This window comes from Sinocyclocheilus rhinocerous, unplaced genomic scaffold (assembly GCF_001515625.1).
Source record: "Sinocyclocheilus rhinocerous isolate Xijiao unplaced genomic scaffold, SAMN03320098_v1.1 scaffold43, whole genome shotgun sequence".
In the NCBI taxonomy this organism is placed as follows: domain Eukaryota; kingdom Metazoa; phylum Chordata; class Actinopteri; order Cypriniformes; family Cyprinidae; genus Sinocyclocheilus; species Sinocyclocheilus rhinocerous.
Genome location: NW_015628370.1, coordinates 419,154 through 442,417, shown reverse-complemented (window position 1 = coordinate 442,417; position 23,264 = coordinate 419,154). Strand labels below are relative to the sequence as shown.

The 23,264-nt window shown below is 36.5% G+C and overlaps 1 protein-coding gene and 1 long non-coding RNA gene across 2 annotated transcripts; both read left to right on the top strand.

The window, feature by feature from the left end:
• The first annotated feature begins 167 nt into the window (after positions 1 to 167).
• On the top strand, positions 168 to 17,796 carry LOC107737744 (MAGUK p55 subfamily member 2-like). Its single transcript, XM_016549344.1, has 13 exons — positions 168 to 226; positions 6,329 to 6,371; positions 7,604 to 7,704; positions 8,616 to 8,768; positions 8,861 to 9,016; positions 13,077 to 13,304; positions 14,481 to 14,612; positions 15,653 to 15,755; positions 16,153 to 16,221; positions 16,317 to 16,478; positions 16,678 to 16,880; positions 16,996 to 17,121; positions 17,209 to 17,796. The coding sequence occupies exons 2-13, from the start codon at positions 6,341 to 6,343 to the stop codon at positions 17,383 to 17,385; spliced, it is 1,641 nt and encodes a 546-aa protein (XP_016404830.1). The 5' UTR covers positions 168 to 226; positions 6,329 to 6,340; the 3' UTR covers positions 17,386 to 17,796.
• Positions 17,797 to 20,277: 2,481 nt separating this feature from the next.
• LOC107737778 (uncharacterized) lies at positions 20,278 to 22,855 on the top strand. The gene is made up of 4 exons (XR_001639822.1): positions 20,278 to 20,357; positions 21,813 to 21,871; positions 22,007 to 22,050; positions 22,551 to 22,855. It is a non-coding gene; the product is annotated as an uncharacterized LOC107737778 (long non-coding RNA).
• Positions 22,856 to 23,264: the final 409 nt, after the last annotated feature.

The window sequence follows — 23,264 nt, the reverse complement described above, 5'->3', positions numbered from 1 at the left end:
CACTGTTATGTAAAGTAGTGAAGAACATTTAAAGCGGGCTGTCGAGAACATTCTATTGTTAACGCGCCCCTATAGCCAAACATCAGCTGGTGGGTCCCACCTACTGAGACGTTTGAGCGTTGCCCCTTTATGTCTACGCAATGGCTAGACTCTGATTTGACGCTTTGGTTCAGACACCTCTCACATAATCAAAACAACGTTACGAAGCGTCTACGATAACGGAAAGGTTAGTATCTCTTTTTACGATACACATATTTTCAAAGCTATGTATGTTGTGTGTTGACGCATCTCTCTAAACGTGTGTTCCAGTCAGGAATGCGAACCATAAAAGGTAATCGTTTCATCTGCTGTGCTATAGTATATTGTTGTTGTCGTCTTATTGTTGTTAAGTGGTTAGGAATTAAGTCATCCGCATGATTTTCTTTCATTCATCATATTTAAGTTCAGATGTGGATGCTGATTTTGTGTGAAATTAAGGCTGCATCATATATATTTGGTATCGTTCCGTCCATATTGTTACTGGTGAGTGAAATCATTGAACCTCTTGATAAATCACTAACATCAGCACTTCAGGATTATTAAAATCAAATTTATTGTGAAATTATTCATGCCTAACTGTAAGAGAACCAGTGATCAATTTTTAGAAATATACTGTAATTTTTTTGTATGTAAATTCAGCTATAATATATTTGGGATGTAACAAAGGTACAAAACAGTGGCTGAAACATTAATATGAAGATTAGGGGACATTATTATACAGCAATTCGTTTTGGTCCTCTAATCTGATTGCTCAGTTGCAAGAGGTCTGATATTTATTATAACAGCTCTGGGACGGGACACTTTACTAGCTGTGCCCGAAATTACCTCTATTCCCTTATTTTAGGTGTCAGACATTTTGTAATGGTGTTCAAAACCACAGTGAAGTGGTTTGTCTAGTGCACTCATTTAATAACAAAAAAAAAGCACAAAGAAATAAAAAATAATATTAATAACCGACAGATGATAGTAGGTGGTGCTTTAGTTGAGTGTTTGGTGAGTGCACTAAAAACACATTCATGATACTATTACAGTAGAAGATTAAAGCGTTAATACATATGAATATTTATGTGCTGTCAAAACCATGTGATTAAACGCAAAGAATAATCTGGCATAGTCTCAGCTTCTCGTTATGGTTCCTTAAAGGGGACGTAGACCTATTTGTGTGTGCTGGAGACAGATGGGACATGCCTTTTTCTGGCTCGAGGGAGCAGATGGAGAGTATGGCTGCTTGTGATGTGGGCTGGGCCAGACCAAGGTGTCATTAGCGCAGGGGGCTCAGCGGGGTCTGCAGGAAGGATAGGAATGGAAGGAGGTGGGGGGGCTCAGGAGTTGCTAAATTATAATAAATTCACTACCCCTCCTTTTGTATAAAGGGCTGGAGGAAGACCCCCTCATGCTTTCTCTCAGGGGATCTCACTCAGATGCTGAGTTTGCATTTATACCTTGCCAAAAAGCACTGGAGCAAGTCTGTTGGTAATGAGATTGGAATGTGAGCTTGAGCATCTCTCATGTTTGGCTGACAGCTTTCAAAGTCAATTGAGATCAAGCTCTTCAGCTAGAACCGGACTAGAGTTTCAGGCAGTTGAATGAACTTGACAGTAATATTAGTGAGAATAGGTTGAATATGATACCAAGATGAAATATTTTTTTATAATTTATAAATTCCACATATTATTGCTATTATAATAAAATAATACTATTTTGACAAATGATTTAAAAATATGTATTAAATGTGTACTTTGTAAATTGTAACATTTAAAAGTATAAATATATTAAATTGATACAGTACATTTAAATATGTACAGTATATAAAAAATTTGTTATTTTACCTGGCCCAACCAGGCAAGAGGAAACATAGTTTTCTTTGGTTATGAGGAGTTCTGTTTTAAACTATCTATCTATCTATCTATCTATCTATCTATCTATCTATCTTTATTTATTTCAACTAGTTGCCATTGCAACAATTATCATTTTTTATGTACTAAAATAACTAAAACCATAATAAAAATGACTGTATAGACAAATAAAAAAACTAATAAAAAACAATTAAACAATTAAAAAAAACTATTAAAACTTTTCTAAAATGTAAACGGAAAATCTAAAATTGAAATTATGAACACAAACTACAGTAGTATCTCAGTGATACTAAATTAACACTGATTTGAACACTTTAAAATAACTAGCATCATTTGTTTGCAGATTATTTGGACATTTTAATTGCAGTTCAATTACTTTTTGGGACCCCCTGTTTATTTGGTATTTTATTTTACATTGTAACACTATAATTTGAATTTCTTTTTTTTCTTCTGCAACATTGCTAATATTAATATCAATATGCTAATATTGTGCTAACTTTGATGTTCAATTTTTAAAGTTTTAAGCAAACACCTTGATCAGAGAAGCAATTCATGTCCTGTTATTGTGCCTGTAGGTTAACAATAAAGCCTGTTTGTTTTGTGTGGGTTAATAAAAGCAAAGAAGATGGAGCCCTGAGGGGGTCTGTGATTAAAGATGGTGGAATAACTAGTGGAACAACAACAAAATCAGAGGTGCTTGAGGCATTCACAACACCTATATATTCAAACAAAGCACAGCCAACACCCATTAATAAAGACCTGCAGGAAAAGAGTTGCTGAAAATGAGCTAGATGAGACATTGGACTCCATTTAAATGTTTGTCTGAACTGAACTGACACTTCGTCCCAGTATAGCAGCATCACTCTGAACCCTGTCATGCTTGTGAATAAGCCAGAGTGTGTGAAACAGAGGTGTGTGTGAAGTCTGACCTCTCCATCCCACTGGGACTGATCTCAGCTACATCAACAACAGATTCACACTAGCATCACAAAACCACATCATCAAAGTGCCCATGTTTTTTATGTTTGATTTATATAAATGCTACAGTTAGATCTTGTATATTGCACTTATTAAAATCCAAATTTGAAAAAGAAGATTTTTTTTAGCACAGTTTGCTTTGATTAAATGTGATTGACAAATGTGTTATTTGACGGCCCAGCAAAATCATTGTATTTGTATATATTAAAGTGAATAGAATAAGTCATCAATCAAAGTCTTTCCAGGTATTTACATTTATGCATTTTGCAGATCCTTTTATCCAAAGCAAGTTATAAGTAATTTGTCCTAGAGATAACAATATTCATAGTTATTAGAAAGCTACACGACACTATAAAACAAGCTAGAGCAAAGGTGAATTGCAACAAGAAGAGATTTATAATTTTTTTATTTCAAAAAAGCAGATTATACCTCTAAAGTAGGCTTATTTGACCTTGTTTACTCTTTTACCTCAAATACATTGAGTACAGACTTTTAAACTGAAGCTCAGCTAAACCCTCTTAAGTGATTTCAGGACTGTTCTGGCTCATGTTTAATTTACTCACCCTCATGTCATTCCAAACCTGCATGACTTTCTTTCTTTTGCGATACACAAAAGAAGATATTTTGAAGTATGTTGGTAACAGTTTTGGTGCCCATAAACTAACATTGTATGGACAAGTAAAAAACACTGAGACATTTCTCAAAATATATTTTTTGGAAAAAAAAGAAAGAAAGTAAGTCAAACATGTTTGGGAAGATATCAGATAGTCCAGATTCTTAAGTAAGACATTCCAACTTCCTTGTATTCAGCTTAAATTCCGGGCAGCTGGAATGTATAGCATCTACTTTCCCCTTTATATGGAAGTAGGCTACTAGTCACTTAGCTCATAACCTACGTAACATGTGGGAGAAAAATAATCACTATAGCAACCACCTCCGTCATACAGTGTATGTGAAAATGGTTCATGGTTGCATAGGATTTTTGACAATACTTTGTTCTCATTATTAGTGTTGAAAGCCTCATAATATCAGTAGAATGGTTTGTTGTTAATGCTCCCATGGGAAGATCCCTCTTTGAGCTTAAGTAATGAAGGCAGTATAATCTTCTCTAGCATAAACACGGCTAATTGACTGCTCACTGTGGGCTGTATCAGTACATATCTTACATGATGCATCCTGTTTTGTAATATGATTGACAGATATATTTTTTGGAAAAAAAAGAAAGAAAGTAAGTCAAACATGTTTGGGAAGATATCAGATAGTCCAGATTCTTAAGTAAGACATTCCAACTTCCTTGTATTCAGCTTAAATTCCGGGCAGCTGGAATGTATAGCATCTACTTTCCCCTTTATAGGGAAGTAGGCTACTAGTCACTTAGCTCATAACCTACGTAACATGTGGGAGAAAAAGAATCACTATAGCAACCACCTCCGTCATACAGTGTATGTGAAAATGGTTCATGGTTGCATAAGATTTTTGACAATACTTTGTTCTCATTATTTGTGTTGAAAGCCTCATAATATCAGTAGAATGGTTTGTTGTTAATGCTCCCATGGGAAGATCCCTCTTTGAGCTTAAGTAATGAAGGCAGTGTAATCTTCTCTAGCATAAACACGGCTAATTGACTGCTCACTGTGGGCTGTATCAGTACATATCTTACATAATGCATCCTGTTTTGTAATATGATTGACAGTGCAGCTCCTGCTTGTGAGAAAGTGCCGCAAAAACACAACAGATGTCCAGACTTAGAAAATAATTGTTGGATTAGCCATTTGTGTGTGTGTGTGTGTGTGTGTGAGACAAATGAGAGGGAGAGAAGGTGTGTCAGGTCTTAAGGTCCTCTGATCCTTCAGGTCTTTGAGGGGTTACTGCTTTCTGGGACACGGTTTACACAGTTTTAGAGCAGGAACTTATGGGAATACGCATACAAAACACTATCATGCCTCACGAATCACTGATTTAGTTGTTAGAAATGATTTTATTATATTGGAAGAAAGAGACTGTGGAGTGATGGATAAATCTATTGCCTGGGACAGCACAGTCATTTATACACAGTCACAGTCATTTATACAGAATTATTTGACAGTAGGATGCAGCGATTGACCAAACCGAATCAAGTATTCCAGAAAGTCTATTATAAAAAATACGTATAATAAAAATCTTTCAATCTTATTCACAGCGCTTCTGTTATTCCCACTCTCCATCTCCCCTCTCTCCTCCTCCTGTGACTTGTGTCTCTAGTGCACCTGCTCCCTGTCATGCTTTCATTTGGAGGACAGGGCTGAATCTAAGCAACCCCCTAAAAACCATTCATTCTCTCCCTCCCACACACACAGACTGACAAATCTCATTTTATTGTATATATTGTCATAGCAGCCACAGCGAAAATCTAAAAATGCAGAAAGTTTCCTGTGAGGGGTAGGTTTAGGGGTAGGGTTGGTGTAGGACAATAGAATATACGGTCGGTACAGTAGAAAAACCATTACGCCTATGGAGAGTCCCCACAAGGATAGCAAACCAGACATGTGTGTGTGTGTTTGCGTGCACAAATGAGAGCGAGAGAGAAGTTGTGTCAGGTCTTTACCTCCTCTGATCCTTCAGGTCTTTGAGGGATTACTGCTTACTAGGACATTGTTTACACCGTTTCAAAGCAGGAACTTATGGCAATGAAAACCTTATGGACTGTGTGTCATACTGAATTGGAATCTTATCCATCCATCCATGTCTGTCTGTCTGTCCATCTGCCTGCCAGTCTGTTATATGACATAATACAGTCAGTGGTCAGTATAGCAGGTAATCAGGACCCTGTATCAGCTCTATTTCATTATATTGACCAACAGATGGAGCATTACCATGCTGATAATAACCTAATAACATGAATCACTGATTTAGTTGTTAGAACTGATTTTATTACATTGGGATAAAGAAACTGTGGAGTGATAGATAAATCTATTGCCCGGAACAGCACAGCGGTCATTTATACAGAATTATATGAATTATTATTTGTAGTATGCAGTGATTGACCAATCTGAATCAAATATTCCAGAAAGTCTATAATAAATACGTAATAAAAATCTTTCAGTCTTACTCTTAGCACTTCTGTCACTCCCACCCTCCATCTCCCCTCTCTCTCCTCCTCCTGTAACTCGTGTCTCCAGTGCACCTGCTCCCTGTCATGGTTTCATTTGGAGGACAGGGCTGAATCTAAGCAACCCCCTAGAAACCATTCATTTTCTCCCTCCCACCTTTTAACACACACACACACACAAAGACTGCATATCTCATTTTATTATATATATCGTCATAGCAACCACAGCTTACTAGTAAATGCCCCCACTCTTTTACATTTATTTTCATTCCCCATCTTTCCTTTGCTTATACTTACTCTATCCTCTAGTCTAATGACGATGTTAAATATTAATGTTAGATCTCTCTCTCTGATGCTTTGGTTGCAGATTTCAAACATCATGCCTGTGGCAGCCACCGGCACAGAGCATGGTAAGTATCATCATATATAAGAGTGTTTTTGGCCCTGCCGACTTTTTAAAATAAACGTATAAAACACACTTTTTACACTCTCACTGTTTAATGTTTAATATATCCAATAACAATGTCCAACAGTGAACATACAGGCATCACAGGAGATGTCTTTTACTTTTGGATCAGTTGTGTATTTCCACCATTGTCATTTCCATCACATTTCAAATCATGTATTGTGTTTAACAGCATTCTGTGATGGAAATAACGGTGATGAAAATGATGCTTTAAACATTTTTCTGACAAAGGTCATTTGTCATGCTTATTTTAATGTTATAGTTAGCATTTTGTCCATCCTAAAGACCCACTTTGCTGTTTAACAAGTAAAGCATAAATGTATGGTGAAATGTTTCCAAGAGTGAAAAGAAAAGAAAAGAAAAGAAAAGAGTTTTCAAGTTGTTTTAATGAAAAAAGCTTAAAAAACGTTTCCATGTAATATAAAAGCATTTATTTACGGCATATACACCTCTATGGTCCCTAATGCAGACGGCTCAGTCTTATTGCAGCAAACTACTGTTGCTTTGTGCCTGTGGTGTAAACAGTAGCCACAACAAAGTAGTTTCAATCATTCTAAGTATTTGAAGTCGAGCCAAAACTGTATCGATCATAACAGATGAATCACAGAAATAATGGTCACTGAAGGTAATGTGACTGTTTGTGTGAGGATTTTCCTGGCACTGTACTTATAAACATGGACACCCTTGTACCACAGACACAGGGATATCCAGCTTCATTGATATCATTCCCTGGAGATCCACTGCAGTGTCTGTTAATAAATACTGTGTACTTCTCATGAAACGAAGAGTTAAATAAGAGATAAATAGGAGTTGATTATTTATAGTAAGGTGCTGTGATCTACCCTAAAAGGTCAGTCCCTCTACATCTTATCGTATACACCCCCAGTCAAATTTCAATAGTTAGAAAACTGAAGAAAGCTTTCTTACTGCCCTCACAAAAATGTACTGTAAAGCTGGAAAAACTGTGTGGCAAACGTCAGGCAAATGCTGCTACAATTTTACCACAAGTTCATATTTCATATACAGTTGAGCTGTACATTTAAAAAAGACCTAATATCGTCCATATGGTAAGATGTAAATATACTGTAAAACAGATTGTGTGAGTATGTGTTTGATCAAAGAGCACAGTATCACATAAGCAGCTACATAATCAGACCTCTGTCTTTCCCCCCCCAGCAGTGCCGCAGGTGCTGGACATACTGAGTGACAGCACCAGCTCCGCCACCGCCAATGACCTGGATCTTATCTTCCTCAAGGGCATCATGGAGAGCCCAGTGGTCAGTTTCCAACCCCAAACATAAACAGCCTTTATTGAATAAAAAAAAGTTTTTTTTTTAATGACTGTACATTATCCCACTTATTGCTGCTCAACAGATAAATACATTTATTAAATATTGATTTAAAATTAAGTTAAAATTAATTTATATTTACTGGTCAAAAGTTTGGAATAATTAAGATTTTTTAAATGTTTTTGAAAGAAGACTCACCAAGGCTTCATTTATTTAACTACAAATACAGTAAAAACAGAATTATTATCAATTATTATTGATGTTCAACTACTAATAATGGTTCTTATTATAATAAAATGCTGAAAACTGTTTTTGCTGCTTAATTTGTAGAATTAACATTTACAGAACATTTGTAGATCTACATTTACAGAACGTCACGATTCTTTGATGAATAGAAAGTAAAAAAAAAAACAGTTCAGAAAGTTCCAAAAGAGGCAAACACTGCAACAATATTACAGTGATATTAATACCAATGTCCTCAGGTGTAATTTTCACTACAATCAATAATTGAGACACAAGAAGGCGGCAGGTGTATTTGTATGAAACAAAAGACTGCGAGTCTACAGATGAAAATAAATATGGGATATGTTGTTTTAGTGGCTTAAAAGTTATACTATCCTGTATGGGGATGGATCTTAACCAGTATCAGCCTGAAAAATATTAGAATAATATTGTATAAGAAACATGGGGATACATAAACATAAATGAGTAAATGGTAAATAATGAGTATAAGAATAAATACATGATAAATGTCTTTTATATATATCTGAATATGAATAAAGTAAGATTAAAAAATAATCTTGTGGAAGTAAAAGCCACAGTAGCAAAATAGGCATTCTCTCATGACAAACCAATAACTGATGATGAATATGGCGTTTAAAAGCTGACTGATCTCTTAGAGTGCAGAGAGTCTGGAGGAGACACGACTGGAGGCCGTGAGGGATAATAATGTGGAGCTGGTGCAGGACATCCTGAGAGAGCTGAGCCCCTTTACACACCGCAGCAACACCGCCGCAGAGCTGTCACGCATACTCAACCAGCCACACTTCCAGGTACACAGCTGCAGATCAACAAACCTGTCAAATGCAATGGGAATAATAGACAGTCTGATTAATGACTGACACGCTGTGCTTTTGATGATCAGTCTCTGTTGGAGACACATGACTCTGTGGCCACTCAGACGTGTGAGACTCCGCCCTCGAGCCCCTGTGCTTTCATGGAGCCGCCCATCAACAGTGTACCGGTGCCAGCTGATGCCATCCGCATGGTGGGCATTCGCAAAGTGGCTGGAGAGCATTTGGTAAGATTGCATTCTCAGTGTTTCTGTGTGCAGATCAGGCTTTCAGTTTTGCTAATCTCTCATACTCGTTCCCACAGTAACAAAACATTTTCTCACATTTTTTTTCCATGCCTGGCATAACTCACAGAAATGGGGGTTCGAAATCTCTATAGAGAATATACATTTTATATGTATGCTTTGCTCTAAAATATGAAAATGTGAATATACATTGTATATTAACTAAATTCTATAATTATAATTTGTATATAATAGTAATGTTATATTAAATTATAATACTAATATAATATTTTATAACAAAGCATAGTTATAGGATTAAACAAAATTATTATGGTTATGCTCGTGTATAAAATATGAGATTAATATACATTTTACAAAATTTATCTAGTGAATATATATTTTATATTAATGAAATTATAGAATTATATATTATATAATATTTCCATATATTAGTAATATTATATTAAATTATAATATCGTTTTATTTTAATACTAATATAATATTAGAGCAGAGCAGAGCATTATGAAATTATTAAATGAAATATATTTTTGCTCTGGTGTAAAATATGAGATTAAAGGGGTCATATGATACGATTTCATGTCTTTGGAGTGTTAAAAGCTGTTTGTGCATACAGAAGATCCACAAAGTCGCAAAGATTAAAGTCTCAAACCCAAAGCGAAATTCTTTATAAAAGTGAACGCTCATCCACGCCTTCCTAAAACGCCTCGTTCAAACACGCCGCCACATGTCTATGTCACTATGTGGGAAGATTTGCATAACTACGCCCAAATGTATATGCAAAGAAAGAAGGCGTAACTTTTATTCTCGCTGTAGTATTGTTGCCGCCGCTGCTGTCGTGGAGACGCTGCGTGTTTCGTTGCGATAACCAAACTACTTTCTTTGGTCTTCCAAAAGAGGACACAACTAGTAATACATTTTTATTTACAACACTGTTCCAAAACAGTACAACCCAAATATTCAAGTGTGAGCAGCGCATTTTACGAAGGAAAGTTTCCTGAACCTGTAAGGAGCGTAACCAGGAGATGCTGCAGGAGACCAGCGGCAGTGTGGTGCTCAAAATCCTTCCCAGCTACCAGGAGCCACATCCCCCGAGACAGGTACCATCTCCTCCCCCTAAATACACAATGGGACATGTACAGTGTCTCACTGCCAGGGTACTTGCATGCACAGGGCATCAGTGACCCCGTTTACACCTGGTATTATGTCTCAGGCAACCAGAGGTTTCGTGGCTCCACATATGCACATCACTGCTACCTACTTTCCTCTTGTTTTTCTCTGCTGCTCTTTCGTGGTTGTCATGGATACCAGAGTAAGGAGTGAGAGCAGCAGTCTCACTCTCAGTTAAAGCCAGATGTGTTCACTGTGAGAGCAGACGGGATTGTGAATGTAGTAGCATGTTGTAGACGGTTTCAGTAGACACTATTAGCATTTTACTATTTCAGACTACAAATATATAGTTGTTTGATGTGGTGTATCAGATGGACTGTTAAAATATTTTTTATTAAATGACTTAGAATAAGTTCTTTAAAAACCAAACTCATTTCTTACATTTGTTTTAAATTATTTTCAGATTTTGAATTATTGAAAATTGTCAGTGCTGGGTAGTGCGTAGTAACTGATTACATGTAATCTGGATTACTTATTCACACAATGGAAGTAAATTCTACATCATTTATTGATTCTCCCTAATTCTTTTTTCTCCCTTAAATTTTCCTTATTAAAACATTTTACAGCTTATATACATTTGGAAAGTCTTCCATTTTTATGGAGCTGCACACTCTAGCAATTTCTGTCATGTAATTTGTAATCAGTAACAGACTACAATCTGTAAGTAATCTACCCAGCACAGGAAATAGTTCACATCGATAACTTTAATGCAAACTATATTTCAGTCAGGATCACGATTATCCTTGTCTCTACAGGTTTTTGTGAAGTGCCATTTTGATTATGACCCTGCCGATGACAACCTCATCCCTTGCAAGGAGGCGGGACTAAAGGTCTCAAGTGGAGACATTCTGCAGATTGTTAACCAGGAAGATGTGAACTGGTGGCAGGTTGGTCGGTCAACTTAGAAGCACTACAGTGTCTTTGTGCTAAAACGACGTGTTCATTTACCTTTTTTGAGGACCTAAAGTCACGTCTGCTTTTTAGTTCAAATATAAAGATCTCTTTATAAAAGTTGATCAGCCTGGTAAAATTATAACAAACTAAAAATATGCTCATTGACTTGTTTGTACATGATATCTCCACAGGCACGTCGTGTAGAAGGAGGCAGTGCTGGCCTGATTCCCAGTCAACTTCTGGAGGAGAAGAGGAAAGCTTTTGTGAAGAAAGATGTTGACCTTTCACCAGCAGGTACTTACCTAATATTATTGTGGAAACGGTGTAATCCTGATTTTTTTCCCCCCGGACTTTAAATAAAAATGTTAAAAGAACAGCATTTATTTGAATTTTTTTTTGTAACATTATACATTTCTTTACTATCACTTTTGATCAATTTAATGCATCCTTGCTGAATAAAAGTATTAATTCTTGTTTTTTCAAATTCTTTCAATTGTTTTTTTTGAGCCTGCCCTATTGAATGGTTGATTTGTGCATACCGCCCCCTGGTGGATTTAATATGAACATTAACGATGTCTAATCCTCAAATCAAACGTTCATAAAGCAGTGCAAACAGTTAAGATGCAAACTTTGTTAAAAGTTCAATAATGCTGTAAATATTTGTCAAAAATAATATCACTGTGTATTACAGCCAATCTCTGCACTGGAATGGTTGGCAAGAAGAAGAAGAAAATGATGTATTTAACTACAAAAAATGCAGGTTTGTTTTTCTTTTTAATTAAATGCATGTCTTTTGAAACGGCATGTCTTTTCTGTTTTCCAATCCTTCATTCTTTCTTTTCTATTCCTTGTCAGATTTTGACAGGCATGAATTACTGATCTATGAGGAGGTGGCAAAAGTCCCACCGTTTCGCAGGAAGACGCTGGTTCTGATTGGTGCACCTGGAGTAGGCAGACGAAGTCTGAAGAATAAGTTGCTAGTGTCAGACCCTCAGCACTACGGCACCACCATCCCCTGTGAGTCCTCTCTAGGTGTATCAAGCACAGTTTTCACTCTTACGGGGGTTCAGACTCATTCATGATCATGACCTGATGTAAATATTTCTTCCCTTTAGTGTGAGAGATTTTTTTTGGACACAATAAAAATGTAGTGCTAATCTGTTAATAAATACAAAATAATGAATCATCTGGGCTGTTCTTATGTAACTGTCCACAGACACCTCTAGGAAGCCCAAATCAGCAGATAGAGAGAATATGATCTATGCCTTCACATCCCGGAGTAAGATGGAGGCTGATATTAAAGCTGGCCGCTATCTTGAACATGGTGAATATGATGGTAACCTCTATGGCACCAAGACTGACTCCATCCATGAAGTAGTGGAAGCTGGACGCATCTGTATCCTGGACGTCAACCCACAGGTAAGGGACTCTCTAACTAAGGACAAGATCAACATCCATCAGATTTCATATGCATGTGATGCTGTTTTGTAGTATTTCATGAAAAACACTTTGATTCTGATTTTTTTTGCCATAGGCACTAAAAGTCCTCAGGACATCAGAGTTTTTGCCGTATGTGGTGTTCATCAAAGCCCCTGAGTTTGAGGTGCTGAAGGCCATGAACAGACCTGGGCTGGAGGCAGGAGTGAAATAAATAAAATTCTACAGTGAGTACAGTGGCTTTTTTTTGTTAGTATGCTCCACTCTAAAATAGTAAATTAATATATAAAGGTCATGAAAAAGTCACAGAAATTCATTGTTCAGATTCAAAATGTGCTTAGAGTGGACTACTTGTTAATATTCATTAAATAAAATTCTACAGTGAGTACAGTGACTTTTTTTTGTTAGTATGCTCCACTCTAAAATAGTAAATTAATATATAAAGGTCATGAAAAAGTCACAGAAATTCATTGTTCAGATTCAAAATGTGCTTAGAGTGTTTTGACTACTTGTTTCTGACTTGTTGTCATGTTGTTTTGTCAGGGTGTGACGTTCCGTATAGAGAACGGAGAGCTGGTGATCGCTCGCATTCTCCACGGGGGGATGATCGACCAGCAGGGTCTGCTCCACGTGGGTGACATCATCAAAGAGGTGAACGGGCGAGAGGTGGGTGACGACCCTCGTGTGCTGCAGGAGATGCTGCAGGAGACCAGCGGCAGTGTGGTGCTCAAAATCCTTCCCAGCTACCAGGAGCCACATCCCCCGAGACAGGTACCATCTCCTCCCACTAAATACACAATGGGACATGTACAGTGTCTCACTGCCAGAGTACTTGCATGCACAGGGCATCAGTGACCCCGTTTACACCTGGTATTATGTCTCAGGCAACCAGAGGTTTTGTGGCTCCACATATGCACATCACTGCTACCTACTTTCCTCTTGTTTTTCTCTGCTGCTCTTTCGTGGTTGTCATGGATACCAGAGTAAGGAGTGAGCGCAGCAGTCTCACTCTCAGAGGTGGGTGACGACCCTCGTGTGCTGCAGGAGATGCTGCAGGAGACCAGCGGCAGTGTGGTGCTCAAAATCCTTCCCAGCTACCAGGAGCCACATCCCCCGAGACAGGTACCATCTCCTCCCACTAAATACACAATGGGACATGTACAGTGTCTCACTGCCAGAGTACTTGCATGCACAGGGCATCAGTGACCCCGTTTACACCTGGTATTATGTCTCAGGCAACCAGAGGTTTTGTGGCTCCACATATGCACATCACTGCTACCTACTTTCCTCTTGTTTTTCTCTGCTGCTCTTTCGTGGTTGTCATGGATACCAGAGTAAGGAGTGAGAGCAGCAGTCTCACTCTCAGTTAAAGCCAGATGTGTTCACTGTGAGAGCAGACGGGATTGTGAATGTAGTAGCATGTTGTAGACGGTTTCAGTAGACACTATTAGCATTTTACTATTTCAGACTACAAATATATAGTTGTTTGATGTCGTGCATCAGATGGACTGTTAAAATATTTTTTATTAAATGACTTAGAATAAGTTCTTTAAAAACCAAACTCATTTCTTACATTTGTTTTAAATTATTTTCAGATTTTGAATTATTGAAAATTGTCAGTGCTGGGTAGTGCGTAGTAACTGATTACATGTATTCTGGATTACTTATTCACACAATGGAAGTAAATTCTACATCATTTATTGATTCTCCCTAATTCTTTTTTCTCCCTTAAATTTTCCTTATTAAAACATTTTACAGCTTATATACATTTGGAAAGTCTTCCATTTTTATGGAGCTGCACACTCTAGCAATTTCTGTCATGTAATTTGTAATCAGTAACAGACTACAATCTGTAAGTAATCTACCCAGCACAGGAAATAGTTCACATCGATAACTTTAATGCAAACTATATTTCAGTCAGGATCACGATTATCCTTGTCTCTACAGGTTTTTGTGAAGTGCCATTTTGATTATGACCCTGCCGATGACAACCTCATCCCTTGCAAGGAGGCGGGACTAAAGGTCTCAAGTGGAGACATTCTGCAGATTGTTAACCAGGAAGATGTGAACTGGTGGCAGGTTGGTCGGTCAACTTAGAAGCACTACAGTGTCTTTGTGCCAAAACGACGTGTTCATTTACCTTTTTTGAGGACCTAAAGTCACGTCTGCTTTTTAGTTCAAATATAAAGATCTCTTTATAAAAGTTGATCAGCCTGGTAAAATTATAACAAACTAAAAATATGCTCATTGACTTGTTTGTACATGATATCTCGGTTTCAGTAGACACTATTAGCATTTTACTATTTCAGACTACAAATATATAGTTGTTTGATGTGGTGTATCAGATGGACTGTTAAAATATTTTTTATTAAATGACTTAGAATAAGTTCTTTAAAAACCGAACTCATTTCTTACATTTGCTTTAAATTATTTTCAGATTTTGAATTATTGAAAATTGTCAGTGCTGGGTAGTGCGTAGTAACTGATTACATGTAATCTGGATTACTTATTCACACAATGGAAGTAAATTCTACATCATTTATTGATTCTACCTTATTCTTTTTTCTCCCTTAAATTTTCCTTATTAAAACATTTTACAGCTTATATACATTTGGAAAGTCTTCCATTTTTATGGAGCTGCACACTCTAGCAATTTCTGTCATGTAATTTGTAATCAGTAACAGACTACAATCTGTAAGTAATCTACCCAGCACAGGAAATAGTTCACATCAATAACTTTAATGCAAACTATATTTCAGTCAGGATCACGATTATCCTTGTCTCTACAGGTTTTTGTGAAGTGCCATTTTGATTATGACCCTGCCGATGACAACCTCATCCCTTGCAAGGAGGCGGGACTAAAGGTCTCAAGTGGAGACATTCTGCAGATTGTTAACCAGGAAGATGTGAACTGGTGGCAGGTTGGTCGGTCAACTTAGAAGCACTACAGTGTCTTTGTGCCAAAACGACGTGTTCATTTACCTTTTTTGAGGACCTAAAGTCACGTCTGCTTTTTAGTTCAAATATAAAGATCTCTTTATAAAAGTTGATCAGCCTGGTAAAATTATAACAAACTAAAAATATGCTCATTGACTTGTTTGTACATGATATCTCCACAGGCACGTCGTGTAGAAGGAGGCAGTGCTGGCCTGATTCCCAGTCAACTTCTGGAGGAGAAGAGGAAAGCTTTTGTGAAGAAAGATGTTGACCTTTCACCAGCAGGTACTTACCTAATATTATTGTGGAAACGGTGTAATCCTGATTTTTTTCCCCCCGGACTTTAAATAAAAATGTTAAAAGAACAGCATTTATTTGAATTTTTTTTTGTAACATTATACATTTCTTTACTATCACTTTTGATCAATTTAATGCATCCTTGCTGAATAAAAGTATTAATTCTTGTTTTTTCAAATTCTTTCAATTGTTTTTTTTGAGCCTGCCCTATTGAATGGTTGATTTGTGCATACCGCCCCCTGGTGGATTTAATATGAACATTAACGATGTCTAATCCTCAAATCAAACGTTCATAAAGCAGTGCAAACAGTTAAGATGCAAACTTTGTTAAAAGTTCAATAATGCTGTAAATATTTGTCAAAAATAATATCACTGTGTATTACAGCCAATCTCTGCACTGGAATGGTTGGCAAGAAGAAGAAGAAAATGATGTATTTAACTACAAAAAATGCAGGTTTGTTTTTCTTTTTAATTAAATGCATGTCTTTTGAAACGGCATGTCTTTTCTGTTTTCCAATCCTTCATTCTTTCTTTTCTATTCCTTGTCAGATTTTGACAGGCATGAATTACTGATCTATGAGGAGGTGGCAAAAGTCCCACCGTTTCGCAGGAAGACACTGGTTCTGATTGGTGCACCTGGAGTAGGCAGACGAAGTCTGAAGAATAAGTTGCTAGTGTCAGACCCTCAGCACTACGGCACCACCATCCCCTGTGAGTCCTCTCTAGGTGTATCAAGCACAGTTTTCACTCTTACGGGGGTTCAGACTCATTCATGATCATGACCTGATGTAAATATTTCTTCCCTTTAGTGTGAGAGATTTTTTTTGGACACAATAAAAATGTAGTGCTAATCTGTTAATAAATACAAAATAATGAATCATCTGGGCTGTTCTTATGTAACTGTCCACAGACACCTCTAGGAAGCCCAAATCAGCAGATAGAGAGAATATGATCTATGCCTTCACATCCCGGAGTAAGATGGAGGCTGATATTAAAGCTGGCCGCTATCTTGAACATGGTGAATATGATGGTAACCTCTATGGCACCAAGACTGACTCCATCCATGAAGTAGTGGAAGCTGGACGCATCTGTATCCTGGACGTCAACCCACAGGTAAGGGACTCTCTAACTAAGGACAAGATCAACATCCATCAGATTTCATATGCATGTGATGCTGTTTTGTAGTATTTCATGAAAAACACTTTGATTCTGATTTTTTTTGCCATAGGCCCTAAAAGTCCTCAGGACATCAGAGTTTTTGCCGTATGTGGTGTTCATCAAAGCCCCTGAGTTTGAGGTGCTGAAGGCCATGAACAGACCTGGGCTGGAGGCAGGAGTGACCAAACGGAAAACAGTACGTTTAAGTCCCACTCAGTAGCTATATACTAGTATACTCTAGTTTTGACCATTCTAAAAATCTGAGTCTGCCTCTTCTCAACAGGACACAGAGCTGAAGAGGACAGTGGATGAGAGTGCCAAGATTCAGAGAGTGTACGGACACTACTTCGACCTCACCATAGTAAACGACGATTTGGAACAGGCGTACAGGAACCTCAAATCCTCCTTAGAGACGTTAAAGGGAGCTCAGCAGTGGGTTCCGGTTGGGTGGGTCTTTTAGAGCTCAGTGTGGCAACTGGTGGATGTTTCATGCGACACTTTATACCAGTGTTAACTGGTTTATATCATCAACCTCTTGCCAAGGGTGTACGCTGATCAGAGAGCTTATATGAGTGCATGTGTGAGTGTGTGAAATCCTCATCTATCCTTTACAAACACAGCTACACCCTGAGAACCAAGCTTATAGCTGACTCTTGTGTCAGAGTTTAGCTACAGTCTCATCTTTTTGTTTACAGTAAGCATTCAAGTTTCAGTTTAGATGCATTTTTGAAATTTGAGATTGCTTTTTGAATCTTTTAAGCAAAATATCTGAACATCCTTAAGTTAAAAAGAATAATCTATTATGGAAAAAGATCAATTTATTTCAGTAACTAAACTGTGTAAGACAAGACTATATTTTGTAGAATATATCTTGAATTAATAATTACTATTGGTAAATTGTTTTTTTGTAGTTGTTTATTTAAATGTAAACTTTTCAAACTGTTGTTAGATTTAGGGTAAAAAACAAACAAAAAACAATTTAACAAAGTTAAAAGTCAATATATACTTAACTGTTCAAAAGTTTGGGATCAGTAATATTTTAAGAAATGAATACTTGATTAGTTGATTAAAAAGTGACAGTAAAGACATTTATAATGTAACAAAATATTTCTGTTTAAAATAAAAGCTTTAAATATAATTATTTTTAAAATGCTTTTAATAGAACGCTTAAAATAAATTCTAAAGCCTGAAAAAATATATCACAATTTCCACAAAAACATTTAAGCAGCGCAACTGTTTTCAACACTGATGATAATAAGAAATGTTTCTGACACTGACACTGCTGAAAATTCAACCTTAATATCACAATAATAAATTACATTTTAAAATAACATTTTTAAAAACATTTTATATTGTAATAATATTTCACAACTGTTACTGTATTGTTTATCGAATAAATGCAGCCTTGATGTGCATAAGAGACTTCAAAAATCTGTCGATCCCAAACTTTTGAAGGATAGTATGAATTCTCTAAAAACAAATCTTATGCAGATTTGCTTCTCAAGTAAATTGAACAAGTTATGTTTTAAAAAAAATAGTTTTGATTTATAGTTGACAGTTTACTACAGGCCTACATTAATTCTGTTTGCATGGGTGGTAGATGATTGGACAGTGTTTCATCCCTGAATTATATTTGTATTATAAGGCTCTATTTTGCTCAGCTCCTGTTGTTGTGTCAGGCACATGACTTTTGTACAGTTTTTTCATATACATTCACATTACAGCACAATTTTTTTCTGAATGTAGCGCAGGAATATATTGAAACGTGATCATATTAAGACTGAAAGCACACTGAAAGAGGTATGAGTAACAGAAACAGCGGACAGATAATATTTTGCACACAATATACTGTGCAGAAGGTGTCACTAAATGCAGCATATATTGATTTCACATGGTTTCTTTTCACAGATCACCATATCAAACATTGTGAACTGTATTTACATATCCTACATGTGCCAAAATTCTTTTTATTTTATTTTATTGTAAACAAGTTTGAAAGAACCAAACATCATTTTTACACTTTAATTGGAAAAGAACCTGTGAATTGAAGGGAAGAACAGTGCTAGAGCATGACATTAAGATCTTTATATAAATATTTTTGAAGATGCTGTTGGTGTAAAATGTGGTGTATCTGTGTATCTGATCTTATTCGCAGCAAAAATCATGACGTATTTATTCTAATGCTGTATATGCTTATTGGATGAAAATATCTCTTTTTCTTAAAGACAAACCCTCTCTACTTTTTTATTACGATTTGAACATTCTTCAAGTGCCAATTTATATTCACTGATTATCATTCATGCCAATGATATTTGGCTTGAATACTGGCAGCTATTGTTTATTTATGTGTTTTTTTTTTATAATTTATATCTATGTGTAAGGTGTTATGATTTAAGTTTTGATATTGATATTACATTTTCTACATATCAGATAATGGAATAAGCTAGAGGCAGATACTGTATAGTAGTCGTGTTTCATGTGCAAAATCAGTGTATGATTCGAAAAACAATCTGTAAATTGCCTGATTTCTGAAATAAAATGTTTGGGAAAATAAATGAATCATTAATTGAAAGACTGTAATAATCAAAGTCAGAAAAAAATACTGACAGCATTTTATACACCTTTTGGCTTCAATATCTGTATTGCTGATGAATTACTGTCCAGATTTACACTGATTCCACACAGACAAGAACCGGACTTCATTCTCAATGAATGGGATAGATATCTCCAGCAAATTACAGAGGAAATCGTTTATTTAAAACCTAAATGTGACCTAGTCAAGGACTATAGATTGCTTTGTTAGTGGCGTTGTGGCATTTGTGTGGCAAGTGCCTGTAGTTTTGGACTTCTGTCACTGGTTGCTAATTTTGTTAACTATGAATGTAACTAAAGTAGCACCCATACACATCCATATAAATCTGTCATTTTTAAAATTTAAGATTTGAATATGAAATTTCTGAATTAAATTAAAAAGTATACATAGAATTAACTGCTATTGTTCTATGATATATTGTGTTTTTCTGTCTGTGAAAGGGAAACAAAGATATGCACTGATTTATCAGCTTAAATTCAGGTTAGCTCACAAATTGTCCACACAGTCACGTCGTCCAGCCTACTTTTCTCCTGAGCACATTATTTAACCGGTTTCACCAGCAGAGGGGAGAGTTTGTCCCAAATATATACAAATATATCACTTCAGAGGCTGTATGCCAGGGATCCTCAGATCTGGCCCACGATATCCACTTTCCTGCAGAGTTTAGCTCTAACCCTAATCAAACACACCTGAGCAAGCTAATCAATGTCTTCAGGATCATTAGAAAATCACAGTTAGGGGAGTTTGATCAGGGTTGGAGCTAAACTCTGCAGCACAATGGGCCTCCAGGGCAAGATTTGAGGGACCCTGCTGTATGCCTGTATGTCGTCGAGAGTGTGGTATATAGAGCAACACGATAGCTTCACTTTAATTCACTTTCCGACCTACAACAAGTTGCGGTATTTTCATGTCAATAAAATTGTATTGTTTAGAGACCATAAACAAATCTGTAGTAAATGCTTGTTTATTTGGAGGGAACGTCTTGTTTTTCCATTTGATTTAAGAAACAAGGTACGAGAGACCACGCTATATTGTGAATACCGTAGCCTACTTTGTACGCCTCATTACAGTAGCTGCAACTTCTTTAACCATGAATATAATAATAATACAGCATAACCTAGAGTGCATTTTTATAAAACATTATAAAACGAAATATTAATAAATACTAAGGACACAAGTTTTCATTCAAACGTATTTTAATAGCTAAATTCGTTCAATTACATCCTTCCGCTAGAAAATATAGTGCGTTGTCATGCCACAATGATACTCTATGCCAGGGGTGGCGAACGTCAGTCCTGGAGAGCCGCAGCCCTGCAGAGTTTTGCTTCAACCCTACTCAAACACACCTGAACAAGCTAATCAAGGTCTGAAGGGTTACTAGAAAGCTACAGTCAGGTGAGTTTTAATTAGCTGTACTCTGCAGGGCCGCGGCTCTCCAGGACCGGAGTTCGCCACCGCTGCTCTATGGAACACGTGCGCAGTGATATGATAAATAGGTGTTTCTTGGCCAGTCAGATACCAGGAACCGAACTATCCGGTTATGTGCGTTTCATAAAAAAACAACAACTTTAAATCCTCTCACCTAAGGGGATAATGAAATGTCATAATTTAATCACTCTCATGTCATTCCAAACCTGTATGAGTTTCTTTCTTCTCTTGAGCACAAAAGAAGATATTTTGAAGAATGTTGGTAACCAAACAGTTGGCAGTAGCTACTGAGTTCCATAGTGTTTCTCTGGGGGGGGTTAACTAACCTGTATAGTCTCTAAAAAAAACATCTCCCTTGAACTCACTTATGCAAATTAAATGTGTATTTATGCACCTCCTTATTTGCTACCAGCAGTTATTTATGAATACAGGACGGATTCCGATAAAGAGGCAACTTCTTAGGTAACCTGTAAAAATGGCCAAACTATTTATTAAGAGGAAATAATTTATAGTCTGAAAGCAGGTCATTCTCTGCAGTAGGTCAAGTTGAACTTGATATTTTCAGGCATTTACTTTTATTGACCCAGTGGCTCTGAGAAAACAGTGAGAGGCCATGCATGAAGTTGCCTCACTGTACCCACAGTCTTCCTTTTGTATATTCAATACTTTATTCACTTTTTCATCTAAAACATATTTTATCCAGTAAACTACAAGCAAAGCTAGCTTTTTTATGTTTCTGTAGGTCATGTAGTGGAAGTGGATGATTCCATACTTTATGGCAGATTATTGGTGTCATTTCTGAGAATATCTTAGTCATGTGATGATATGATGACATGGGCGTGTTTTATGTTTTTTTTCCACTTAAGACGTGATGTACAAGGACAACAGTCTACGTAAGACATGAAGTACATGGACAACAGTCTACGTAAGATTTGATGTACCAGTACAATTCTAATGTAGACCTTTGTACTGGTAAACATTCCATTGCAACCATAATTCCATTGCACTTACAACCCAGACACAGTAAAAGCTTATTTTTTACACTTCTGTCTTTCCATAGATTGTGAAGCATGCGAAATGAAGATGATAGTAAAAATGGGCTACGTATGTTTTCTAATCTAGAACTCTCAAGCCGCTTGAATTTGGATATAATATAAAACATGCCACAATCTGAAATGTTCTGAAGTTTGATTATCATCATTCTGTATTTTCTTAAATCATAAGATATTCTTTCTGAATTAAAAGTAGCTCATGTAAATGAATGAATTGACATTATTTAATTTGGTGGTAAATATTTAATAATAAATCAATTAATTAAACAAATGTTTAATATTACATTAATAACAAATCAATAAATGGACTGACAAAGAGAGAAACTGTAAGCAATGTGACTATGCAATTATATAACCTTGGCTGACATTAAAGCATTTGAAGAGGTAGATTTTATTTTTTACATATTCTGTTTACTAACAAAATTGCACTTATGTGACTGTGTGTGTATGTAACTGTCAATGGACCTTCTGAACAGCCAAAGCTGTGAATTCTAAATGTGATGGTTCGCATTTTATGAGTAATAATAAATGCATTGGCTTATATCTGTGTAGGACCATGAGGACAGTGGCAGTGGTAATGCAGGAGGCGGAGCTTCACCTCCTCTGTTGTAACAGTGCTGGACTTTGGCTTCTGAGGGTGCAGCTCAGGTGGCATGTTGAACATGAAGAGTGAGCTTCCAGACAGTCAGAAAGATGGCTTATACTACATATCATTTATTATCTCTCGTTAACTTTTAACATACTCTAAGGATATTATTAAGAGCCAGTGTTTATACATTATTTTTATCATACATTTTCAGCTATACTATTTACAACAGGTCAACCTGTTTTTCACAAGTTAACAAAAAAGCTATTGCATGTACAAAATGTATAAATATTCACAAAACAAAACATATATATATATATATATATATATATATATATATACACTTATAAACCTTTAACCAAGTTCTGCCGCTCATTGTGCAAAACAGTCTTTCTTTGTGGCCCTGTAGAACATGCTCAAAATCCCAACAGAATCACAGATTACTATAACTGTGACATTTTCTTTCTCACCATTTAAACCTTTGCATAGGAAGCATGAGTAGTAGTCCTTGGAAAAGTCATGAGAATATGACGTTGCCACTTATTTTTCCTTTAACCAGTCCAAGTGCTTGAGATGCGCTTATGTTTGGTGTGATCATGAATGTGAGGGTGAAGGAGAGACAGATTCTGAATATGCAGGAGGGGGTTCCACAGGACAGGCCTCGGGCTTCAGATTTAACT